This window comes from Salmo trutta, chromosome 5, assembly GCF_901001165.1.
Source record: "Salmo trutta chromosome 5, fSalTru1.1, whole genome shotgun sequence".
Taxonomy (NCBI): Eukaryota; Metazoa; Chordata; class Actinopteri; order Salmoniformes; family Salmonidae; genus Salmo; species Salmo trutta.
Window position 1 is genome coordinate 19,749,991 of NC_042961.1, and position 22,511 is coordinate 19,772,501.

At 40.9% G+C, this 22,511-nt stretch overlaps 2 protein-coding genes across 12 annotated transcripts in view; both read right to left on the minus strand.

Annotated features, from left to right (window-relative positions):
* Positions 1 to 19,626, minus strand: part of LOC115193804 (bifunctional heparan sulfate N-deacetylase/N-sulfotransferase 2-like) — a 169,403-nt gene extending 149,777 nt beyond the window's left edge. The window contains exon 1 of the mRNA XM_029752809.1: positions 19,259 to 19,626. The gene's annotated coding sequence lies outside the window, so the exon portion shown is untranslated. The remainder of the gene's footprint in view (positions 1 to 19,258) is intronic.
* Positions 19,627 to 20,804: 1,178 nt separating this feature from the next.
* The window catches only part of zswim8 (zinc finger, SWIM-type containing 8), a 42,154-nt gene continuing 40,447 nt past the window's right edge, over positions 20,805 to 22,511 (minus strand). For all 11 annotated transcript variants that reach the window (XM_029752846.1, XM_029752837.1, XM_029752844.1 and 8 more), the window contains one exon: positions 20,805 to 22,373. In XM_029752846.1, coding sequence (XP_029608706.1) covers positions 22,170 to 22,373 — 204 coding nt within the window. In that variant the 3' untranslated portion in view covers positions 20,805 to 22,169. The remainder of the gene's footprint in view (positions 22,374 to 22,511) is intronic.

Consider the following 22,511-nt stretch of genomic DNA (forward strand, 5'->3'; position numbering starts at 1 on the left):
TAATTTGCATACATTTCCATGAATTCCCAAATATTCCCGCGGAAAATTTCCACCTCTGAATATTCCCCAGAATGTGCAACCCTAATAGGCCTTAAGTTTGTGGGCACTGTTTGTCACCGTTATAATGCAATTCATGTATTGTTTAGTGTTCTGTTGTGTAGTGGCTTTGCTGGCATGCATCCCACATTTTTTTGTTTTTGTTTGCCCCAACAAGATTTACATGCTAAAATCACCACTGCAAGAGAGTAATAGGAAACTATTGACTGGACACTTGAACTTCATCTACACTGAACAAAAATATAAATGCAAAATGCAGTTCCATGTTTCATGAGCTGAAATAAAATATCCCAGAAATGTACCATAAACACAAAAAGCTTCTCTAAAATTGTGCACAAATTTGTTTACATCCCTGTTAGTGAGCGTTTCTCCTTTGCCAAGATAATCCACCCACCTGAAAGGTGTGGCATATCAAGAAGATGACTAAATAGCATGATCATTACACAGGTGCATATTGTGCTGGGGACAATAAAATACCACTTTAAAATGTGCAGTTTTGTCACAACACAATGCCACAGATGTCTCAAATTGCGGGAGCGTGCAATTTGCATGCTGACTGCAGGAATGTCCACCAGAGTTGTTGCCAGAGAATTGAATGTTTATTTCTCTAGCATAGGCCACCTCCAACATCGTTTTAGAGAATTAGGAAATATGTCCAACAGGCCTCACAACCGCAGACCACGTGTATGGCGTTGTGTGGGTGAGCTGTTTGCTTATGTCAACAATGTGAACAGAGTGCCCCGTGCTGGCGGTAGGGTTATGGTACGGACAATGAACACAATTGCATTTTATCAATTGCAATTTGAATGCAGAGATACTGTGATGAGATCCTGAGTCATGCAATTAATCCGCCACAAATCACGTTTCAGCATGATAATACACGGCCCCATGTCGCAAGGATCTGTACACAATTCCTGGAAGCTGAAAATGTCCCAATTTCTCCATGGCCTGCATACTCACCAGACATGTCACCCATTGAGCATGTTTGGGATGCTCTGGATCAATGTGTATGACAGCGTGTTCCAGTTCCGACAATATCCAGCAACTTCACACAGCCATTGAAGAGGAGTGGGACAACATTCCACAATCAACATCCTGATCAACTATGTGGATGAGATGGAGATGTGTAACGCTGCATGAGACAAATGGTGGTCACATCAGATACGGACTGGTTCTGATCCACGCCCCTACCTTTTAAGGTATCTGTGACCAGCAGATGCATCTCTGTATTCCCAGTCATGTGGTATCCATAGACAAAGGCCTAATTTATATATTTCTATTGACTGATTTCCTTCTATGAACTGTAACTCATTAAAATCTTTGAAATTGCTGCGTATATATTTTTGTTCAGTGTAGAATCAAAAAGCGCCCAATGTGAAAATCATTACTTGAAAGCCATGTCATCAGCTCTTTCAAGCAGCAGCTCAGGGCGGAGCGAATCTCATTCCTCTGATTGGGTTTCCCTGTCAGGAGGGAAGGGCAGGGAGTGCATTGTTTTCATTAATCTGTATGCATGTACAGAAGTCCAGCGGTGGAAAAGTCAAGACAGGACATCCAGCCACAGTTGGCAACCGTGCAAACTGAAGTGAGAACCAAGTAGCTGGCGGGAGTAAAAACAAGGCGATTCCAAGCCAGTGGGAGCGGAAAATACTTTTGTTATCTGAGATTGTTCTGGTAACTCTCACATAGAAACTACATTGAGAGGAAGGATGTTTGAAATTATTTTTTTCATTTGTATCACAAACGTTTGAGAGAATCATATTGAAAGTGGCCATTTCAGGACCTATACAAGACCTTATGATCTGTACACAACAACATTTTGGTGTCATTATACTAGGACTGGACAATTACCGTATAACCAACAGTTAAGGATGAAGACCTTCATGAAAATACAATTTAAAAAATACTAAAATGTACCGAGGTCATCAGTCCACCCATTATTGCCATCATTGAGCTGAATGAGGATGCCTGTTCTCTTCATTCTACTTCTATGGCAGCACATTCAGTCAGGAGCAGAGGAGAAAATGAATCTCACCCCCACATTATACTCCCTTTTTTATTTTATTTAACTAGGCAAGTCAGTTAAGAACAAATTCTTATTTACAATGACGGCCTACTCCGGCCAAACCCTTAAGCCGGACGACCCTGGGCCAATTGTGTGCTGCTCTATGGGACTCCCAATCACAGCCAGTTGTGATACAGCCTGGAATCGAACCAGGGTCTATAGTGACACCTCTAGCACTGAGATGCAGTGCCTTAGACCGCTGGGCCACTCGGGAGCCCAAGTGTGCTTATAGTGTGCTCTAGCATATGGAGTACACATGAATACACATTTTCACATTTAAATCAATATACAAATATTTTTCACATGAATCTCAAAATGACCCTTTTAAATGTAGCTTATTTGTATACTTTTCAAAAAAATTCCAGAGTGGGATCTCTGGTCATTTTAACGATATGATCCAATTCACATATAGAAATGTACATATAGAAATGATTTGTTGACTGCGAGAGTGGTGTTGGCTTCTGGAAGGCTGTAGACTAGAGGTCGACCAATTAATCGGAATGGCTGATTAATTCGGGCCGATTTCAAGTTTTCATAACAATCGGTAATCGGTATTTTTGGCCGCCGAGTTTTATTTTATTTTGTACACCTTTATTTAACTAGGCAAGTCAGATTAAGAACACATTCTTATTTTCAATGACGGCCTAGGAACGGGGGTAAACTGCCTTGTTCAGGGGGGATTCGGGATTCATTTTTGCAACCTTCTGGTTACTAGTCCAACGCTCTAACCACCTGCCTTACATTGCACTCCACGAGGAGCCTGCATGGCAGGCTGACTACCTGTTACGCGAGGGCAGCAAGAAGCCAAGGTAAGTTGCTAGCTAGCATTAAACTTATCTTGTAAAAAACTATCAATCTTAACTATCACTAGTTAACTACACATGGTTGATGATATTACTAGTTTATCTAACGTGTCCTGCGTTGCATATAATCGATGCGGTGCCTGTTAATTTCTCATTGAATCACAGCCTACTTCGACAAACGGTGTTGATTTGACAAGCGCTTTGCAAAAAAGCACTGTCGTTGCACCAATGTACCTAACCATAAACATCAATGCCTTTCTTTAAAACCAATACGCAAGTATATATTTTTAAACCTGCATAATTAGTTAATATTGCCTGCTAACATGAAATTGTGTCACTTCTCTTGCGTTCATTGCACGCAGAGTCAGGGTATATGCAACAGTTTGGGCCGCCTGGCTCGTTGCGAACTAATTTCCCAGAATTTTACGTAATTATGACATAACATTGAAGGTTGTGCAATGTAACAGGAATATTTAGATTTAGGGATGCCACCCGTTAGATAAAATACGGAACGGTTCCGTATTTCACTGAAAGAAAAAACGTTTTGTTTTCGAGATGATAGTTTCCGGATTCGACCATATTAACGACCTAAGGCTCGTATTTCTGTGTGTTATTATATTATAATTAAGTCAATGATTTGATATTTGATAGAGCAGTCTGACTGAGCGATGGTAGGCACCAGCAGGCTCGTAAGCATTCATTCAAACAGCACTTTAGTGCGTTTTGCCAGCAGCTCGTCGCTGTGCTTCAAGCCGTTTATGACTTCAAGTCGGGTGGGTATAATTTGTGGAACGTTCCAACAGGACTCTATTCCAAAAACTTCGTAAATAACAACGCGTACAAAGTTGTATAGCGGCAGAATAAGATACCGGGTAGGGAGTGGTCTATTTCATAGCGTTTTTCACTCAACACGTTTATTCCGAAAATTGTCTGTCCTCACTCTGGTTGCCTATGGACAAACATTAAGAATAAGCTACGTAGTGAGTTGATGCCTATTCGGCAGCTAGTTAGCTAGGTTTGTATGCGTTGCTACTTTGTATGCATTGTTGGTTGGCAACCTTTTACTTTACGTTTTTTGGAACAGATTCCTGTTGGAACGTTTCACAAATTATACCCACCCCTTCAAGCCTTCAAAACATCCAATAGTCAATGGTATATGAAATACAAATCGTATAGAGAGCAATAGTCCTATAATTCCTATAATAACTACAACCTAAAACTTCTTACCTGGGAATATTGAAGACTCATGTTAAAAGGAACCACCAGCTTTCATATGTTCTCATGTTCTGAGCAAGGAACTTAAATGTTAGCTTTCTTACATGGCACATATTGCACTTTTACTTTCTTCTCCAACACTTTGTTTTGCATTATTTAAACCAAATTGAACATGTTTCATTATTTATTTGAGGCTAAATTGATTTTGATGTATTATATTAAGTTAAAATAAGTTCATTCAGTATTGTTGTAATTGTCATTATTACAAATAAAAGAAACAAGTAAAAAAAAAATCGTACATTTTTTAAAATATAAAAAAATCGGCTGATTAATTGGTATCGGCTTTTTTTGGTCCTCCAATAAAATCGGTCGACCTCTAGATAAAAAGGGCTAACCATGAGGTACTCTATATCAGGTGACCAAAAGCTTGAGATTACCTTCACACTTGAAGCAGCACACCAGTTGTTATTTATGGGGGGGGGGGGTGACATGGCATCCTATTGTTTTCTCCAAAGCCGCCATCCAACCCTGGCACTGCATGGAGAATCCACTGAGAACTACATGCATAGCGTCATTATCCAGCCACGTTTCAGTAAGGCATAATATTGCAGCTCTAGACGTCTCTCTGATAGGAGACTCTCAAACGAAGCTCAACCATCTCATTCTCGAGTGACTGGACATTTGCCAATGGAACGGATGGGAGCACCGTTCGGTTTTCTCTTCGCCTCAATTTCACCAGGACTCCACCTCATCTCCCGCGTTTACGCATGCAGCGTTTTGGTAGCCCATGGAAGAAAGGAATATGGAAGAAAGGAATAGGGTCATGTATGAACAGTGGAACAGCCAAGTCGTATTTAAAGTTGAAATCAAGGTTAGTAACTGTCGATCTGATGTCCAGAAGTGCTTGGCGGTCATATGTGATAAAAGTACGACCTTTCTGTACAAAAAAAAGCAAGCGAGATAAGTCACTAAAATAGCAGTTGGGTTGGAACTCCTAAGATGTCACCCTTCAATGCCATCTTTCCAATTTGCAGTCTACTAATTATGTTCTGGGCCCTGACCATCAACCTGCGGCTGAATCTAGTTGATGATCCCTGCTATAAGGAGTATGACACCAATATCTTGTCTGTATCATGTGCGGTTCACAGATCATTAGGTCTTACAGGAGGTATGTATAGGTTTAAAAAGGGGATCTCCAAACCTTTCTAGCATATGAGGTACTTAAATAAATATAACATGGTCATGAGCTACAATTTTATAGCTTCCAAATAGGCACATTTTTCTCCTCTACCCTGCGCCAGGTCCTTGGTGTACAAGAGATGGGTTCTGTCAATATACCTAGCAAAATAAATGGTTGAATAAACAACCAAGGAGGCACCATAAAATGATCTCTAGTCTTTTCTTTAATTCAGTTCGGTTTTATTTTCCCAGCTTGTTTTTTTAACTCTCAGAGAAACAACGAAAATGGATGTGCTGAGTCCAAGTCAATGCTTAAATAGCAGAAGACCAATTTTGAGGTGTAATTTCCCTTTAAGAAGAGAGGAATGTGTAGGTCTAGCTATGTTTTCTGTTAGGCCTACTGTTACAGCACATGCAATGGAGTTTGCAAAACAATGGCCACCCAATTGATAAAAATAATAAATGTCAGGTAAGCCTACTTAAAATTTACCCACAAGACAGTTACCATTAGCCTACTAGCGTCGCTAACTGGCTATATATGAAGTGATAGACAATTGGGCGCCAAAGACAGAGAAGGGCAATATTGAAATTAATTGGCAGATATTGTGTTGCTTTTTAAACCAATAGTGGCTAACCAGGGGTGGAATGTCTATGTGGCTATGATTGGATAGTAGCGAGTAGCTGTATGTTCATGACAGTTAAAGATGGACTTTCAGAATTGTTTGACGAGCTACTCATAGCTGGACTGCGAGCTTCTGGTAGCTTGCGATCTATCTGTTGGCGACCCCTGGTCTAAAAAATTGTGATACAATTTTCACCAAAAAAATTGATGCACTTACATATCACAATATTATTTTGTGACAATATTTTGATATCACTCCAAGTACCGAAAAAAAAGCTAGTCGGATGTACTTACGACAAAACGCCGGTATTTTCCTCCTATAGCTTGTTCTCCATCTTTTAAAATAGTGAGCCAAAACTTCAGTACTTGTAAATCCCTGACTGATCTAAACTCGTTTTCTCATGCCCTCGTCTCTCTGCAGCAGACATATGTGAAATATGTTTGGAACATCAAATTGCAATAAAATCGCAATATCAAATTACAAAATATAGCTCTGGGAAAATGATCAGTTTCTCTGGTTTTCCTATTTATAGGCATGCGTTTGGGTAAAATTAACATTTTTGTTTTAATCTATAAAACTGACATTTCTCCTAAATTCCAAATAAAAATATTGTCATTTAGAGCATTTATTTGCAGAAAATGACAACTGGTCAAAATAACAAAAAATATGCAGTATTGTCAACCTCGAATAATGCAAAGAAAATAAGTTTATATTCATTTTTAAACAACACAAATGTTGTAACTTACGAAGAGTTCAGAAATCAATATTTGGTGGAATAACCCTGATTTTCAATCACAGCTTTCATGCGTCTTGGCATGCTCTCCACCAGGCTTTCACATTGATGTTGGGTGACTGTATGCCACTCCTGGTGCTAAATTTCAGGCAGCTCTGCTTTTTTGGATGACTTATGAGCATCTTCCTCTTGATCACATTCCAGAGGTTTTCAATGGGGTTCAGGTCTGGAGATTGGGCTGACCATGACAGGGTCTTGATCTGGTGGTTCTCCATCCACACCTTGATTGACCTGGCTGCATGCAGCATTGTCCTGCTGGTAAAACCAATCCTCAGAGTTGGGGAACATTGTCAGAGCAGAAGGAAGCAAGTTTTCTTCCAGGACAATCTTGTACATGGCTTGATTCATGCATCCTTCACAAAGACAAATCTGCCCGATTCCAGCTTTGCTGAAGCACACCCAGATCATCACCGATCCGCCACCAAATTTCACAGTGGGTCCGTGACACTGTGGCTTGTAGGCCTCTCCAGGTTTTGCACCCACTGTGGAAATTTGGTGGAGGATCGGTGATCTCGTGAAGGTAGACAGAACTGAGGAGATTATTAGTTCCTCTAATCTGGTACTGCTGCTTCAAAAACAGTTTTTTTAACTCCCTTTGATCTCTCATTTACAGCTAATTGAATCAACCTTCCAGTTCTTTAACCTAAAGGCAACAGCATCCTATTGCCCCACTCCCCTCCTCAAGCCCTCTCCAACGCTGCTACACTGATTAACTCTGGTCTGCAAAGTGCCTTGCTTTCATTAAAACATGCCTGTTCAGCTCGGCTGCGTGACACAGCTTACAAAGAGCGGAGGAGCGTGAAGCTTGTAATAACTATTTACTCATCAGTAGTTGTTCATCAGAGGGGATGTGTGGGGCGGGGGGAATTACCACCAACAATGTTCTCGAAACGGTTTTGGGCAGTTGAGCTGTCAAGTGGGAATACTGCTCATTCCATACTATTATCTCAGGCAAATTATGAAACAGCTCAGCCATTTCAGAGGCACGTCGCCTCCTCTTGGCACATGCACAAAAGACTGGAGTGCAACTCCCTCCCCTCTGGCTCCAGTGCACTGACTGCATAGAGTAACTGCTTGGTGTTTGACAAGGCGCTCACACCTCAGAGAGGTCTACAAGCACTTATCTATGGAGGGTTGCCATCCATGGCTGTCACAATCGGAGCGTGAGACAGTGGTTTCTCATCCTGAACCTAGCCACCATTGCTGCCTATCAACAGGTTTTCCATGTTAAAAGCAACATTAAGGTCTATGGATCTCCATCTTCATGGAAATGAATTCACTACAGTATGCGTCAGATTGCAGTATCAAGAGGCAGTTCTCTTTAATTTAGCCTACAGAGAATGTGTCCGTCTCCCCACGTTGTCAATCAAGAAGCTAACTACACAGCATGATCATTATACAAGTACACCTTGTGCTGGGGACAATAAAAGGCCACCAAAAGGTGCAGTTTTGTCACAACACAATGCCACAAATGTTTCAAGTTGAGGGAGTGTGCAAATGGCATGCTGGCTGCAGGAATGTCCACCAGAGCCGTTGACAGAGAACTGAATGATAATTTCTATCACAAGCAACCTCCAATGTAATTTTAGAGAATATGGCAGTACGCCCAACCGGCCTCACGTGTAACCACGCCAGCCCAGGACCTGCACATCCGGCTTCTTCACCTGCGGGATCGTCAGAGACCAGCCATCCGGACAGCTGATGAAACTGTATTAGGAGCGACAGGTAGCCTAGTGGTTAGAGCGTTGGGCAAGTAACATAAAGGTTGCTAGAACGAATCCCCGAGCTGACAAGGTAAAATCTGTCATTCTGCCCCTGAACAAGGTAGTTGTTCCTAGGCCAGAATTGTAAATAAGAATTTGTTCTTTAACTGACTTGCCTAGTTAAATAAAAGGTTAAATACATTTTTTTTTTTTTCTGTCTAATAAAGCCCTTTTGTGGGGAAAACCTAATTCTTATTGGCTGGGCCTGGCTCCCTAGTGGGTGGGCCTATGCCCTTCCAGGCCCATCCATGGCTGCGCCCCTGCCCAGTTATAGAAAATCCATAGATTAGGGCCTGTTGAATTTATTTCAATTGATTTCCTAATATGAACTGTAACTCAGTAAAATTGTTGCATGCTGTGTTTATATTTTTGTTCAGTATACATTTTTAAAAGTCAAAAATATAAATTTAATACAGCCTACACCATCCCAATAAATCCATGATTTATTTTATGCAGGTCTAAAGAAAACATATGAAGAAAATGTTGCCCATATCAGAATAGCCTATGCCATATGGCTACACTAGTTAATTTAGCAGACGAGGTTTGCTTATCATTCCCGTGGCATTATTTTAATAATAATACAATTGAACATATCTGAATAGAAAATATATTTTTCCCCAAATGATTTCCGAGGGAGGGCGAACATGTGTTGAGCGGTTAACAAAGTAATAATTTGAAACAGGTCCTCCTATATGCTTAATTTAGAGTTCTTTATGCAACGTTCATTGTAATACAAACATATGTTTCATTTCTAATACATTGTAAGGCATGCTCTCTGCTCCGTTTCTTGCACAGGCTGCACACACTTCAATCACTCATTCACAATTTGACAAGCACATGACAATTCTCTCACCCATCAGACTATTCTCAATTAATCTGGTCTTAACATATAGCCTACTAATAATTTAAATGCACACACGTTCAAAAGTTTGGGGTCACATAGAAATGTCCTTGTTTTTGAAAGAAATGCACATTTTGTCCATTAAAATAACATCAAATTGATCAGAAATACAGTGTAGACACTTAATGTTGTAAATGACTATTGTAGCTGGAAACGGCAGATTTTTTATGGAATATCTACATAGAGGTACAGAGGCCCATTATCAGCAACAATCACTCCTGTGTTCCAATGGCACATTGTGTTAGCTCATCCAAGTTTAGCATTTTAAAAGGCTAATTGATCATTAGAAAACCCTTTTGCAAATATGTTAGCACAGCTGAAAACTGTTGTTCTGATTAAAGAAGCAATAAAACTGGCCTTCTTTGGACTAGTTGAGTATCTGGGGCATCAACATTTGTGGGTTCGATTACAGGCTCAAAATGGCCAGAAACAATGAACTTTCTTCTGAAACGCATCAGTCTATTCTTGTTCTGAGAAATTAAGGCTATTCCATGTGAGAAATTGCCAAGAAACTGAAGATCTCGTACAACGCTGTTCCTACTCCCTTCACAGAACAGCGCAAACTGGCTCTAACCAGAATAGTAAGAGTGGGAGGCCCCGATGCACAACTGAGCAAGAAGACAAGTAAATTAGAGTGTCTAGCTTGAGAAACAGACACCTCACAGGTCCTCAACTGGCAGCTTCATTAAATAGTACCCACAAAAACACCAGTCTCAACATCAACAGTGAAGAGGCAACTCCAGGATGCTGGCCTTCTAGGCAGAGTTGCAAAGAAAAAGCAATCTCTCAGACCGACCAAAAAAAGAAAAGATTAATAAATGGGAAAAAGAACAGACACTAGACAGAGGAACTCTGCCTAGAAGGACAGCATCCCAGAGTCGCCATATGCCTCTAGGTTACGCTTAGAGTAATTTGCCCACTTTAGTTGTGAAACAAACCTTATCAAAACATATAGGCCTATGGGCTAGGCTGCATGATGCATGCGAGACTATGATTTGAAAAAGTCAAAATGCATGTGCCATTTCTTGCCCAATTGGACACGCTGGACATCATTCACAGGTGATATTCTCACCCATCAGAGTATTCTTAATTTAAACTTGTCTTTCCAGTGCCATAACTAACGTGTGAAATTAGTTTTGATTTAGAATGGGCCATTGTCACGCACCTGTCGGAACAGGGGAAGGGGGGGGGGACGACATCATCCGCATGCACTTGAATAGCGAATGGAGGACCCTTTTCCCGCGGTTCATTTTCATGCCAGCCAGGTAGGCTACACCGATTGAGTCGCTTTCCAATGTGCTTAATATCAGGAAAGCTTAAAGGAACACATTTAAGTCCATCCATCAACCACCCTTGAGAAGCTGGCTCTTGCTTCACAACAGGTGATACTATTCCACTCAAACTCAATGCGCTCTCATGAAGTGTTTGATTTGCAATTGCATTTGCATTGATGTCAGAGTGATTAAGGGGGACAATGGCGTGCTGAGTACCAGCCCATTAGCGATGGCCGTTAGTAAGTTTGGCAGGCTACTAATGACCATCAGAGCGCAGTTTTGGAGAAGCATCAATACCGTGACTGAACGGTTACATGAAATCTGACAGCCCTACTCATACATTCTTCCCCTGCCTTGACTGTGCAAAACCATTGTGATGAGCTAAGGCCAAGCATACCGTTACACAACGCCCTGCTCCAAAGTAAGTAGGTACCTTTGGGCAGATGAGACCTTTAAAATTTTAGTCGTGATCGTGTAGGTCACTCTTCTCATTTCAGCCCAGGTTAATAACCTGACCGCCTCATGAATACCATCTGATCGCCATCTGTAAATGCCACAAGGCTGTCCACGTATACTTAAAATGTCCATTTTATTATGAAAGCATATAAATAATATTAACATGCTGTAAAAGGCACTGACAATATAACCGTGCATATAGCCTAGTAGTGCTGGAGCAGAAAAAGGCATCATGGCTCTCGGACCAAGAGCATTACTGTTAGGAATGTGTATCTTTCAAAATGATTAGATTAGATCCCGTTCGATATGCTTCTTTGGTCCAATACGGATTCAAATGTTTTCTGGGACTAAACTTACCGATACCAATATCTGCAGAGAGTATACAGTTTTACAGCGGGGAAATTTAAGTGTCATTTTTCCATACTGAATACTCAAATTGCCACCCAAAAGAGTAATTGTCCACTAACTATGTTTCAAATGATTGCATACATTGTGACAATAATGGCATCATGAGAATGGCTGCAAGTGTTCAGAAACATGAGATTCCCTTTTTTCATCCTATTTATTGAATATTGGTTGAGTTATCGGCCGATAATATTGGTGAACCGATATATCGGTCGGGCTCTAGAGTGGATTCGTATCTCGATACATGGGCTCCAGTACGATGTAGTTTTAAATTATTTGGTGCAATTCGGTTTGATTAGAGAACGAATCGATGCGATTCAGTGCAATACAATGCACTAGCCTAACATTTCTTGCATAAATACATTCGTTTTCCATTCTAAACTCAAATCTGCTGCTGATCGAGTTCATGAGCTAGCCCTCTGAGCTGGAGCTGTATGTCATGTGTGTAAAATGATTTATGTACTATAATGAACAAAAATAAACATTTTTACTTACAGTTCATATAAGGAAATCATTCTATTGAAAAATGTATTAGGCCCAAATCTATGGATTTCACATGACTGGGCAAGGGTGCAGCCATGTGTAGCCCTGGGAGGGCATAGGCCCACCCAATCAGAATGAGTTTCTCCCCACAAAAAGGGCTTTATTAGACAGAAATACTCTTCAGTTTTGTCAGCTGTCTGGGTGGCTGGTCTCAGATGAACCCGCAGATGAAGAAGCCGGATGTGGAGGTCCTGTGCTGGCATGGTTACACGTGGTCTGCGGTTGACATGTGTATTTGTTATGGTCAGGTCAGCAGCTACTCTTCCTGGGGTCCAACAAAATGAAGGCAGTTATACAGTTTAAAAACATACAATACATTCATAACAGATTTCACAGCATATTATGTGTGCGCCCTCAGCCCTCTACTACCACATATCTATAACACAAAATCTGTGTGTATAGTGCGCATGTTATCATGCGTTTGTATACATGGGTCTATGTTTGTGTAGCTTCACAGTCCCCGCTGTTCCATATGGTGTATTTTTATCTGTTTTTTATTAATTTTACTGCTGGCATAAGTCACTTTATGTGGAATAGAGTTCCATGTAGTCATGGCTGATGGTAGAGAAATTAACATTCAATTCTGGCAACAGCTCTGAAGGACATTCCTGTAGTCAGCATGCCAACTGCATGTTCCCTGAAAACTTGAGACATCTGTGGCATTGTGTTGTGTGACAAAACTGCACATTTTAGAGTGGCCTTTTGTCCCCAGCACAAGATGCACCTGTGTAATGTGCGCTGTTTAAATCAGCTTCTTGATATGCCACACCCGTCAGGTGGATGGATTATCTTGGCAAATCAGAAAGGCTCACTAACAGGGGTGTAAACAAATTTGGGTACAAATTGAGAGAAATAAGCTTTTTGTGTATGGTGTTGGGTTTATATATTTTTTCAGCACGTAGGCACCTGAGCCATAAGGGAGACTAGGCATATACCACTCCTATCAGACAATGAGATTATTTTGGGGGGGGGGGGGGGGGGACAACAACAACATAGCCTGTTTTATGGTCCGGTTTATGGTCTGTGGACCGATGCAGTCAGTTTAAACATTTCAATCGGGGACCGATGTATATCAGCGAATCGTTACATCCCTAACAGTGGAAAAATTACATTTCAGGAAGGAATTGAGGTGATCATGTTTAATATATTTTTGTAATCTTTTTTATATATATAAAATCGAGCACTCTGCTGCTCTCCAGCCTTCTGGGTCAGCAGCGAGGAAATGCTGTGGTTTATTCCATAGATAGCATAGGGAAGTTGGGTCAGAGGTGCAAGGGAATGAGCTTGCAAGTTAGGCATTTCACTGCACTTGTGCATGTGACAAAACTTGAACTTGAATGTAATTAGTCACACCCACTCTTATCTTACATGCTGCTCAGAGGAAGCTAAAGCTGAGAAAACACCTAGGCCGCCCGCCATTCTTAAACGCACACCAAGGACAAAACAATGAGGATTCAAAACGCACTAATGGGCAGTCAAGCTATTAACGACTTTCTGAAAGTGTATGAGAGGGAGTCGCAATTGAACTGATGGTAAGTCATGCAAGAACACTCAATGCCTTCATGGGTCTTTCCGTGCAGGAGACCTATTTTACTACTGGAGGAATACAGAGGTCCCCAAGACTGAGGCACTGCCGAGGTAACGTGTCCATAAAAACAACCTGCTACTTGTGTGTTTTAATACACACCTCGACGACACCCTAAAGGAACATCATTTAAAATCTCCTGGTCCCTCCTTCTCAACCACACTTCAATGACTGGGAGACAGGAATGTGGGATACAGACCTAGCACATTATAAAACAACCTATTTGGAACGAACAGACCCTAAAAAAAACAAAGTCTCACTTTCAACCACAATTTATACATTTGCAAGGAAAGAAATTATATGTTACGGAAATTCGAGACAGTGTGTATCAGATGCAGCTAATTAAGGCCCCACAGTGTAGAGATCCTCCTCCCACTGTGCTCTGACTGCAGCCCAAAGCCCTCTTGGTAGCCCTGATATTTAAACACTGCAGCATCATTCATTCAACCCATTAACCCTGGCTGCTGTGTGATCCCTGCGGCGTATTCATCTCACAGTGTATATTATTAATAAACAGAAGCTGTAAAGGTAAGCACATATTGATCCTGGCTGTGATTAAGATAGAGGAGGGGTCAGGGACTGTTCAATCTTGCCTTCACATGGGGTGACTTCACCGGGCTCCTCCTCCCTGCCCACCCGGGTTTCTCTGATCGGCCATGTTTGAAAAGTGTTTGTTCCCTGACCTGATAAATGTCACAGGGCTGACAGGAGGATGTCTGGAAAAGGACTCTGGTTTTCTCCCCCGACACATACACCATTCTCATTGCACTTCCTCAGTGAGCGGTCAGCGAAATCAAGATGTGCAGCTACTCACTTTACCACCCTTAAAATCAAAGTAATCTAAACTGGGCATGCATCTCTGGCTGACATCTTCAAGGTCCTTCATGCCACAAACAAGCTCTAAGCAAAAGAAATAATATCCCTATGACCTAGAAAACACCAACTTTCCAAAACACACACAAATGGGGATACTCTTCATTGCACTGCCTGATTCTGAACTACAAAGTCATACATTGGATGTTTGCTCAGAATAGATATATAGTATTGACCCATTGAACAACCACCTTGACCCTCTGAAAATGACCAAGTAAGGACATTCAATTTAGGAAGCAAAATGAAATTCCAATACCAATTCCAATGTTCATAATTTAAAAGCAATTGGAATGGAATTGACCCCAACCCTGGTGACTAATTCTAGTTGTTTCAAGAGAGAAGACTTGTGAAAAGAAACGTCTGCCCAAATCTAATCTGGACGTTGTGTTCAGCCTCAAGCAGACAAACCATTAGCATTTCCTCCCTCTGAGTTGCTGCGATTGCGTTTAGGAATTCAACCCCTGCCAACATCATTCTCCCATTTTCCAGGGAAGTAACAGGGTTTGATTCAGTGTCCTGAGATCTGCATAAAATCCTGTGTCTTAGAATCTGAACCCTTCAGTTCCTAAATGTCAACGCAGCCCTGCATCAATCTCAAGGCCCAATTTCCAAGTAGGCTGGTATAAATGTTATTAATGTACTTTAATTCCATCGTAACCACCACAAATCATGAAGTCAGCAGAGAACCTCAGGGTTGAATGAGGCAATTAAATGCCAGCTCCACATCATTTCTTGTGGCTTATGCCTTTACTCTAGGGACCAATTGCCAAATGACAAAGTATAAATATAAAATTCCAGCAAGAAGCATAAACATCAGGTACACTTCACTTGTTGGACTAAAACTCCAGCAGAGGAAGAAATGTCTGCGCTCAAACTTACATGAAACTATTTCAATTAGGCAGCAAATAGAATACAATCTAAAATCAGGGATGGGCAACTGGTGACCCGTGGCCACCCTTTTGAAGGTCCTCGGATAAGCCCACTCCCCCCCACAAAAAAGGAACTCATTCGGGGTCTCAACTCACTTTTGAGTTAGAATGCACAACTTCCAATTTCGAAATTTGGTTGCGCATCAGCAGTTTTTCCTCTTGTTAAGTCAGTCACGTATAGTCAATTAGCCCATGTCCGCTAAAATGTTTTAGATTACTAAGTTATCTAAACTTGTTATCATGGTCGAATTACGGGCCGGAGGGGCCCCCAATGATTGTGTTAGTCTCCATCAGATATATTAAAACCTGCAAACACTTCTCTCCACCCCATGGCAAAATCTGTAGAATTGCAGAAAACATGCTTTAAAACTGCCACATTTTCTCTACACCCAATGTCAAAATGTGTATAACCGCACAAAATTAATAAATAAGTAGGGCAGCCCCTCATGATCAGTTCAGAATTCTTTTCAGGTGGTCCCCACCCCCACCAAAGTTGCCCATCCCTGATCTAAATGCTTGCTGATTCCAGCAAAGCAACCATATTATTCTATAAAATGGGTCAAAAATGATAAATAAAATGACAAAAACAAAACTAGTTTTGCATAGTCCATTTGAAACTTGTGCTGTGTGAGATGGGGTTTGTCCAGTGCCACATTAAAAAGGGAAAGCTAGACCTGTTCCACTTTCAAAGGCCTGGTTTAATAGCCTTCATGCAGAAACCCAGAGCCACCCCCGGGTCTTAGTTTTAATTATAAAGTGATTCTTAGTAGGGTTGGGCAATATTTGGGGAGACCTCTTCTACGATATGCTACTCCAAATATCAAGATATCCAATATAATCATTCTGAGCCGTTAATGTCTAGATAATTCCAGACTGCAATGATTTGTAAGTTCAAATAGAGTATGATTTGTAAAGTTCAAATAGAGTATGACCTTGCCCATCATGACAGATCAATGTCAAATATTATGATACGTTCGATTGAATCCTACATCGGCCCAGCCCTGGTTCTCAGACATCAGTAATATGATCAGAGGACAGAAGTTGGCTTGAGCCCACAGCTCAACACTAATTGGACATTCCAATCAAGAATAAAATGAAACAAGTTGAAGGGGCACATGAAATAAGGACTCAGCTTTTTGTACCAGTCTTTCAAAATACAGCTTCTAAAAATACTTAATTTGAGGTGCGTGATAGTGAATGTAGGCTACTTTTGCATTGTGAAAGAGCACTTAGGGAAAAGATCCATTCACTAGCATTTAGGGATGTTACTGGTGAAATGTTAATCGGTTAGCCGCTAAAAATATACTTTACAAAAATAAGGGCAATATGTCAAATGTTGGTCCCAAGTTCAATTTTCCATATGCACAAAGAGCCCTCATATTTTGTGCACACTTTTGTATTATATCCCTGTTAATGAGGATTTCTCCTTTGCCAGGAAAATCCATGCACCTGACAGGTGTGGCATATCAAGAAGCTGATTAAACAGCATGATCATTATACAGGTTCACCTTGTGCTGGGGACAATAAAAAGGCCACTCAAATTAGCAGTTTTGTCACAACACAATGCCACAGATGTCTCAAGTTGAGGGAGCGTGCAATTGACATGCTGACTGCAGGAATGTCCACCAGACATTCATTTCTAACGTTCATTTCTCTACCATAAACCACCTCCAACAATGTTTTCGAGAATTTGGAAGTACATTCAACCGGCCTTACAACCGCAGACCACGTGTAACCACACCAGCCCAGGACCTCCACATCCGGTTTCTTCACCTGCGGGATCGTCTGAGACCAGCCACCCGGACAGCTGATGAAACTGAGAAGTATTTGTCTGTAATAAAGCCATTGTGTGTGGAAAAACATTCTGATTGGCTAGGCCTGGCTCCCCAGTGGGTGGGCCTATGGCTGCGGCCCCTGCCCAGAAAAGGGAAATCCATAGATTTGGGTATGTTTTATTTCCTTATGAACTGTGACTCAGTTTTTTTTTAAAGGAGCTATTTTTATTTCCCAATCTCAAAATCGTAAAGCGCGCCTCCCATTCGGATGTATAGGCTATAGCCTGCCTACCGTACTTCAAATAATGAGGCATGTTTTACCTTGCTTCAAAGTAGCTATGCGAAAAACCACCCATAGAAACGTGAAGGCAATTATTTTAACAAAGACTTAGTCATGCGTCTTTGACCAGCATTTATCTCCTGTTCTATTGGTTTTCATATAAAAACTTTCGTTGTCGAGAAGCCAAAAGGGACAATCCTAGTCATATTAGCAAACCCATCATAGTAGTTGCTATTAGATTCCCCTTCTTTCTAAATCTCTCACATATGGAACTGCTCGCATTAGGTGCAGCGTTTAGAACTGTTTTCAATGAATTGCATTTGAAGAAAATGTTTGAAAATTACGTTTTATTAGTTGCTTCATTACAGGAGTTACAAGTCAATAATAGGCTATAGCCTTTTGACTAAGATAATAGGCGTGCTATTGTTGCATGTTTCCATTAAGCTGTTAATTAAAAATGTCTGGTCCTTTTATGCATGCATGGTATCAGAGAGGATGAGGCGAAGCGAGAGGTTTCGCTCTCGCCAAAATCAGTCCAAAGCGTTTACGGAGTTCTTTTGGGCCTACGCTTGTCGCCTGCCTTGGGACGACACCCATTGTTAGGGTGGAAACATAAGCGTCTTTTCATTATATACAGATATCTGATAGTACTTTGTTGGTCACGTCATTTCACTGTTTGGATTTTTTTTTTTTTACCGTTTGTTGACCGCTTAATGATGGTCAGTTAGTCGGCAGCAAAATGTATCGAAATGTTCACCCCTACTAGCATTACATTACTTATCAGGACATACTCCAAACAATGGTTTAGAGCCTATCAAGTTAACACTGCTTATCAGAGCAAACATAACTTAACACCCGGGTTGCTGTGGCACTTTCTGCCACGGTGTCCACATCTAAACCAATCAATGGCGACCACTTCAATATACTAACTTTCATTCAATAACCAAAGATCATGTGGTTCCTTGTGCAATTAATTATTTTCCCCTGTCCTGGCAAAACCTCTTCCACAATGTTACCCGAGTCAAAATGTCTGGAATACCGTGCAATGATTTGGCTAGTTGAGTGTTAACATGTGATGGTGTAAGTATGGCTAACCAAACCTTTCCATATTATCTGATACCTAAGGAGCCATTTTATTCTGGTTTATTAATGTGAAATGTTAACAGCAGAAGGTATCCAACACTGAACTGGCAAATAAGATGAACCAAAACAGCAAGCTGAAACAGCAAGCATTTCAAATGTATTTAAGACATTACAGAATTGGATACAAAAACAATTTGTCATACATTCGTCAAACTATAGTTAACTACTGTTACATTACATAACGATGATAGCTACTAACGTTAGCTAGATTACTGGTTATGGAAAAACTTTTGCATGCAACACAGTCCGCCATATGATTCACCAGTAACTAGCTAGCCGCTTAATAGAAGCTAAGCAAAGAATTTCAGCATCTCTTTAGACCGACTAGAACTAACAAACACATGCTGCTGGAATTGAACAAATGGTATGTTTTCTTCATAGTTAACGTTACTACTGACACGAATACAGATGTCCACGTCGTTCGCATAAAATTTCAAACAAAATCAACAGGAAAATCCTCAGTTCCAACTGGCACTGAAATATAGGTAGCTAGCCTGCGAGATTAGCCTACCGGCTAACTGGTGTTGCAAACATTCAATGGGCTTCAAGTTAGAGGACAGGCAAAATATTCAAAGTAAATATGTTTTTTCACTTACCAATGTACGTCTTTTGAAGACAGCTATCCACACGAAACGCACAGTGACAGAAAATATGCAAATGCTTAAGTTTCAAGTCTAGTTGACAGCATCGCTCGTGAATCCGCCATCTTCATTCAGCAATCGATGTATTCTGCCGAAACTCCGGAATGAACCATACATAGCCAGCAGAAGGGAGATTTCGTACCAGTGGACATCCAAACGTTAATAATCTGGGGAAATTACTCTGATCGCAGAAAAATCATTGAAATGACCCAATTTGAAACATAATTATGTTGGTATTCTTAAGGTGAAACGGATAATAAGATCATAATGCTTAGTTTTTAACCCCCATAACACATGTTTGATGATACCCTTGTCCCGACAGAGAACACCCCTGAGCCTCTTTCAGGTTTACCTTTCAGCTTCACAGGTGGGGCTATATATACACACAATGAACAAAACTATAAACGCAACATGTAAAGTGTTCGTTTCATGAGCTGAAATACAAGACACCAGGAATTTTCCATATGCACAAAAAACTTCTTTCAAATTGTGTGCACGCATTTGTTTACATCCCTGTCAGTGAGCATTTTTTTTACTTTGCCAAGATAATCCATCCACCTGACAGGTGTGGCATATCAAGAAGCTGATTAAACAGCATAATCATTATACAGGTTCACCTTGTGCTGGGGACAATAAAAAGGCCACTCTAAAATATGCAGTTTTGTCACATAACATATTGCCACAGATGTCTCAAGTTGAGGAAGTGTGCAATTGGCATGCTGACTGCAGGAATGTATTTCTGTCTGTAATAAAACCCTTTTGTTGATAAAAACGAATTCTGATTGGCTGGGCCTTTGCCCTCCCAGGCTTACTCATAGCTGCACCCTTGCCCAGTCATGTGAAATCCATAGATTAGGGCCTGATTGATTGATTTCCTTCTATGAACTGTAACTCAGTCAAATCTTTGAAATTGTTGCATTGATATTTTTGTTTAGTATTTCATAAACTGCACATTATGCAATTCTGTAATTAATACGAGACCATAACATACATTTTTCTCCAATGCAGAGTACTGAGCCATGCTACTCCTTTTACTTGGGTCACTAGAGGACAAAAATCTTGATAAAATGCAAACTTTGGTGCATGAGCAGGTAGCAAGTGTAACAATTGTAAAACATTGCAAATGTGTCTTCCTACGTAAACCGCATTGTCTTATGAACCACCATCATTTGGGAACCATTCCATGAAAGCCACTTTGAACTAAATTTTGGGAATTAAAGATTAACTATAATAGTGTCAAAATAAACTCAAGATTAACCAGACTACTGGAACTCGATCATAAATTACCCTATGGTTCCCTCTCCTGGTCATACTGTGACAGACCAAAGAATGAATTTTATGTCATACCTTTTCATTTTGCCAGTAAATCCATTGGAGTTTGTGGTCAGAGGATTTAAAATAAATAAGTAGACTATTTCTGATTTACATTAATAGGTGGTTCAAGTGTCAACTTTTGTACTCACTTGCACTTTCGACCCACGTAAAATAAAATTACAGCAAATTAGTGTTTTGAATTACCTTTATTAAGTAAACTCTACATTTCAGTATTGCTTTATCCATTTTTTTTTCAATTCTAAATTACAACCTCTTGCAATCAGCAAAATGTTTAATATTTTTTTTTTCAATCAAGCTACACTTCGAGGAATACAAAAATATCACAGTACATTTTCTACTAAGTCACTCTTCACCCCGTGAGCTCCAGAGCAAGGTTGGAGGTGTGGATTTGGAACACAGGGATCTGGCAACGCCGCCTATAAAACATCAATGGACATGAATTCCAAAGTAACAGCTGATGAATGTATCCTGGAAACCCAGTCTGCATATAAGCCTTTATGAGCATAGCACTTTTATGATTCTACATGTGCAGGGCATATGTAAATGTCATGTCCACTCATCCTTTATGTGATCCTGATATTTGATTGGATGATTGTACTTGAGATTCTCAGGGGCCGTACACTTGCACTCTTGAACCACTACAAAAGGGCCAATGATGAGTTTGGTCCAGCCAGACTCCTGTGTTTCCAGACCCAAAACCTCAAACCGCTAAATTGGAAAAGGTAACCCACACAAAACTCATGTTAACACTCGCTCATTCTCAAAGTCCTCTCTGCATACACGTTATTCTATACAAAATATCAAAAACAAAAGATTAAACAAAACACTAAAAAGAATCCTCACCCGTACTCAGATAATTTTCGTATTACATTTCTTTTTTCAATTATTTCAACAAACTGTTTTTTGTCTTGCTTTTTTCTTTCTTGTTTAAACACTGTCAGAATACCTAAAATTCAGATCCGTAGTGACTGGTGGAGGCTCACTCCCCCAGGACAGAGGAATGTTGCAGTATGAATCTGATTTACTCAGTGGTTTCAATAAAAGAACCAACTAACATCAACAACAAAATAAATGACAACTTATACACCCCAAGCAACCATAAAGCATCCTTCGTGACAGGTTCTGGTAGGAAAGTTGGGAGGATGAACATGAGTTGGGAATATACGTTACAGGAAGTTACAAAGAGACATGAACCATGATAAATGGGAGCTGCAATTCAGTCACAAACAGATATAGAAAACTACATAAACTGATCTCCATTCAGCTTACCTCAAACTCTGTGTCTCACACACCTATGACATCTAACAGGGTGGGAAATGGGGGTTGATTGTGCTGCCTGTGTGCTGTGTAGGGTGTGTACGTCAGGGTACACAAAGAGATGGGTGACGTCAGGTGAGCGAGAGGCCAGAGAGGCGAATGGAGAGAGCGTTCGATGCAGGGCTAAGGGTTGATGGAGAGAGACAGAGATCGACAGGGCTGTGGGTTTGTGGGGTGGGAGCGTCGTTCCTCTCCCACTCCACTGCCCTCATAGTCATGGGGAGAAGGTGGCCATCTCCAGAGAGATCCGCTGCCACAGCTCCTTGGTCTGCTTGCCCCTCTTCAGGTTCTGCAGCACGTCGTTGAACTGCATCATGCCCACAGGGGTCAGGCAGAAGGCCCCGCGGGCGCTGCGGATGATGTTGACAAAGTCGTCGTAGTCGGCCGGGGTCAGGTGGATCAGCCGGTGGTGGATGTACTGCAGTGGGAATGGAGAGGGGGACAGAGGATCAGATGGACTGTATAAGTCAAACAGGGCACCAAAGGGTCATCTAGTTTACTACTTATGTCAAAGTTAGGCACAGAGATGGGGCACCCAGGGGTCAAAAGGGCACCA